A 3,729-nucleotide genomic window follows, 5' to 3' on the forward strand; every position below is an offset into this window, starting at 1 on the left:
GCAGAGTGAAAAGAGGAGCTGCAGCAGAGATCTGGTGTAAACCTGCTCTGCTCCAAATCAAATGAGGAACCTGAAAATGAGCTCAACACGACCTCTTCAGGTAAAGAAGTAAGAAGTCTGGTTTACATTTACCTTTCCATCATTTCTAACGCGTTCATCGAGGATGAAACCAGTTTGTTTCCCTCCTGCAGAAATCAGCCGGCGTCGGAGCGATGAGAGCAGAGCGGTTAGTAAAACCCCTCCAGGAGGGACGTGGTGAAGTTTCTCCTGAGAAGAAAAGCTACAGAAACACTGACTCTGAGAAACACCACGATGGAACCAGCAAGGAGACAGCAGAAGAAGTCAGAGAAGGTCAAAGTTTATTAAAACCATTTATTCAGGCTTCAGGCAGCTGACCGGGTGGACAGAGGTCAAAGGTCACAGGAAGCCTCATCAAACAGACTTCAGTGGAAAGAAAGACGTGTTTGCTGTTAAAGAGGAGGATGAAGATAAATTTCTCCTCAGCTGTGAAACTCATCAACCAGTTCAGAACTGAATCAAATAAAGATGAAGATGTTGATGGACGGACGTCTGGCCTCAGTTTCCCTCTAGAAAACATCGTTGGTGGAGGAGTCTGGATCTGCTGCTGCGCTGACCACCTCCTCCTCCTCCTCCTCCTCCTCCTCCGGTCTGATGGAGGGCAGATGAACATCCATCCTCCTGGTTCCAGCTGGAGAAACAAACACAACTCATCAGTCCCAGTTTATCAGACTGCATTTCCTGTGTTTCCTCCTTCAGACGTCTCTTCACTTCCTCACAGGTCACCTCACAGCGCTTCACATCAGATTACAATAAAAAACGTCTCTAGAAGACATGAAATATGTGTTAGTTTGTTTTACAGGATTACAGTCTGCTGATCTGCTGAACTCTTTGTTTTTAGCTTACTCAGGTTTTATTTGTTAGTTCAGAGCTTTTATTCCTTTTGGTCTGAAGCTGAATGAACTCTTTGATCCTGATCGTCTGCATCCTAACCCAACAGTATCCCGTCTGTCAGCCATCAAACCGACCAAATGTTACAGGAAATGTTGCAAATCCAATGGCTCAAATCATTGGGACACTGGAAACTACAACACCAACGATCTTGACCTGTGGTGTCCCCCAGGGGCCGATTTTAGGGCCTTTATTATTTAACTTTCATGTGCTCCCACTTGAAGATCTGTTCTCATATCTACGCCGATGATACCCACATTTACGTAGCCCTCCCACCTAACTACTTCTCTTTGTCAGACCACTGACGCCAGCAGTGTCGACTACTGCAGTGGTCTTTAGTCCTCAGACCTCTGAAACCAGGCCTCTAACGTTTGACCCTCGCTGGCAGATGATGAAACCTCTTTGAAAACACAGCAGTTGGTTTCAGGTGAAAGTGTCGGTCATCCAGGCAGCAGAAGTCTTCATCTTATCTCTCTTCCACACTGAGGAAGTTCAACATTTCAACACACTGATCACAGTTTCGTCTTTTCTGCTGAGGAGCTGACACTGTCATTGCTCTGGTGCCTGAGAAGGTCTGTCCATCTGAAAACAAAGACTTCAGACCAAGAGCTTTAACCTCAATTGTGGTGAAATGTTTGGGAAAAACCTGATCTCTTTACTCAAATAGCAGAGAGACCCACTGTGAGCAGCTGGATTTCAGGTGAAAGACCTCTAAAACCAGGCCTAAGACCTCTGCAACCAGTCCCCAGACCTCTGCAACCAGGCCCCAGACCTCTGCAACCAGGCCCAAGACCTCTAAAACCAGGCCCCAGACCTCTGCAACCAGTCCCCAGACCTCTGCAACCAGGCCTCAGACATCTGCAACCAGGCCTAAGACCTCTGAAACCAGGCCTAAGACCTCTGCAACCAGGCCTCAGACCTCTAAAACCAGTCCCCAGACCTCTAAAACCAGTCCCCAGACCTCTGCAACCAGGCCTAAGGCCTCTAAAACCAGGCCTCTGAGCTCTGAAACCAGGCCCAAGACCTCTAAAACCAGTCCCCAGACCTCTAAAACCAGGCCCAAGACCTCTAAAACCAGGCCTAAGACCTCTGAAAACAGTCCCCAGACCTCTGAAAACAGTCCCCAGACCTCTGAAAACAGTCCCCAGACCTCTGCAACCAGGCCTAAGACCTCTAAAACCATTCCCCAGACCTCTAAAACCAGTCCCCAGACCTCTGAAAACAGTCCCCAGACCTCTGCAACCAGTCCCCAGACCTCTGCAACCAGTCCCCAGACCTCTGCAACCAGTTCCCAGACCTCTGCAACCAGTTCCCAGACCTCTGCAACCAGGCCTAAGACCTCTGCAACCAGTCCCCAGACCTCTGAAAACAGTCCCCAGACCTCTGAAAACAGTCCACAGACCTCTGCAACCAGTCCCCAGACCTCTGCAACCAGTCCCCAGACCTCTGCAACCAGGCCTCAGACCTCTGCAACCAGGCCTCAGACCTCTGCAACCAGGCCTCAGACCTCTAAAACCAGTCCCCAGACCTCTAAAACCAGGCCTCAGACCTCGAAAACCAGTCCCCAGACCTCGAAAACCAGTCCCCAGACCTCGAAAACCAGTCCCCAGACCTCGAAAACCAGTCCCCAGACCTCTGCAACCAGGCCCCAGACCTCTGCAACCAGGCCTCAGACCTCTGCAACCAGGCCTAAGACCTCTAAAACCAGTCCCCAGACCTCTAAAACCAGTCCCCAGACCTCTGCAACCAGGCCTAAGGCCTCTAAAACCAGGCCTCTGAGCTCTGAAACCAGGCCCAAGACCTCTAAAACCAGTCCCCAGACCTCTGCAACCAGTCCCCAGACCTCTGCAACCAGTCCCCAGACCTCTGCAACCAGTCCCCAGACCTCTGCAACCAGGCCTAAGACCTCTGCAACCAGTCTCCAGACCTCTAAAACCAGTCCACAGACCTCTGAAAACAGTCCACAGACCTCTGCAACCAGTCCTTAGACCTCTGCAACCAGTCCCCAGACCTCTGAAAACAGTCCCCAGACCTCTGCAACCAGGCCTAAGACCTCTGCAACTTTGACCCTTGCTGACAGATGATGAAACCTCTTTGTAAACACAGCAGCTGGTTTCAGGTGAAAGTGTCGGTCATCCAGGCAGCAGAAGTCGTCATCTTATCTCTGTTCCACACTGAGGAAGTTCAACATTTCAACACACAGATCACAGTTTGTCGTCTTCACCTTTTTCTAAACAGCTGAAAGTTCAGACTTTAAGGAATTAACAGACATCTGATCATTTCTTGAATCAGTCCTGATGAATTCTTTTTAAAATCAGTTGTAATTTCAGTCAGAAAGGGTGAACATCAGGGGTTTGTATCAGAGATTCATTGCAGGGCTCATTAAGCTGCTATTAAAGGATTTTCTGATGACCTCTGGAGGTTTACAAGCTGGTAACGAGCTGTATTAGTGAGTAAAGGCTCCCACTGATTTCCTGCATCTGGACTCTATGTGACAGTTAAAGATGATTTGTCTTTCTTTACTGACCACGAGCCACACGGAGAATCTAGATCTGAAACAGGTTTTAAACTGGTTTATGTGATTCACAATCAGCTTTTAAGCTAGTTTACCTGACCGTGATCGTTCTTTTTGAGTCCAGAAACAAAAAACATTTCTCATATTTCATTAAGATCTAGTTTTATGGATAGAGTCAGTGGACAGGGAGGTTTCAGATGTGTGATAACATCTTTTCTTTCTTCCCCATTTTTAAATGTCTTGAT

At 48.4% G+C, this 3,729-nt stretch overlaps 2 protein-coding genes across 4 annotated transcripts in view; one reads left to right on the forward strand and one right to left on the reverse strand.

Moving 5' to 3' along the window:
• The window catches only part of kiaa0586 (KIAA0586 ortholog), an 88,226-nt gene that overhangs the window by 41,575 nt on the left and 42,922 nt on the right, over positions 1-3,729 (reverse strand). For both annotated transcript variants that reach the window (XM_046062667.1, XM_046062669.1), the window contains exon 23: positions 133-709. In XM_046062667.1, the coding sequence (XP_045918623.1) occupies positions 588-709 (122 nt within the window). In that variant the 3' untranslated portion in view covers positions 133-587. The remainder of the gene's footprint in view (positions 1-132; positions 710-3,729) is intronic.
• LOC123978993 overlaps positions 1-3,729 on the forward strand; it is a 12,560-nt gene that overhangs the window by 4,924 nt on the left and 3,907 nt on the right. Inside the window, exon 1 of one of the 2 annotated variants that reach the window (XM_046062675.1) lies at positions 3,059-3,088. The exons of the other annotated variant lie outside the window; for it this stretch is intronic. The gene's annotated coding sequence lies outside the window, so the exon portion shown is untranslated. Of the gene's footprint in view, positions 1-3,058; positions 3,089-3,729 lie in introns of those variants that run through there. 2 annotated transcript variants of the gene reach the window in all.

This window comes from Micropterus dolomieu, linkage group LG11 (assembly GCF_021292245.1).
Source record: "Micropterus dolomieu isolate WLL.071019.BEF.003 ecotype Adirondacks linkage group LG11, ASM2129224v1, whole genome shotgun sequence".
Taxonomy (NCBI): Eukaryota; Metazoa; Chordata; class Actinopteri; order Centrarchiformes; family Centrarchidae; genus Micropterus; species Micropterus dolomieu.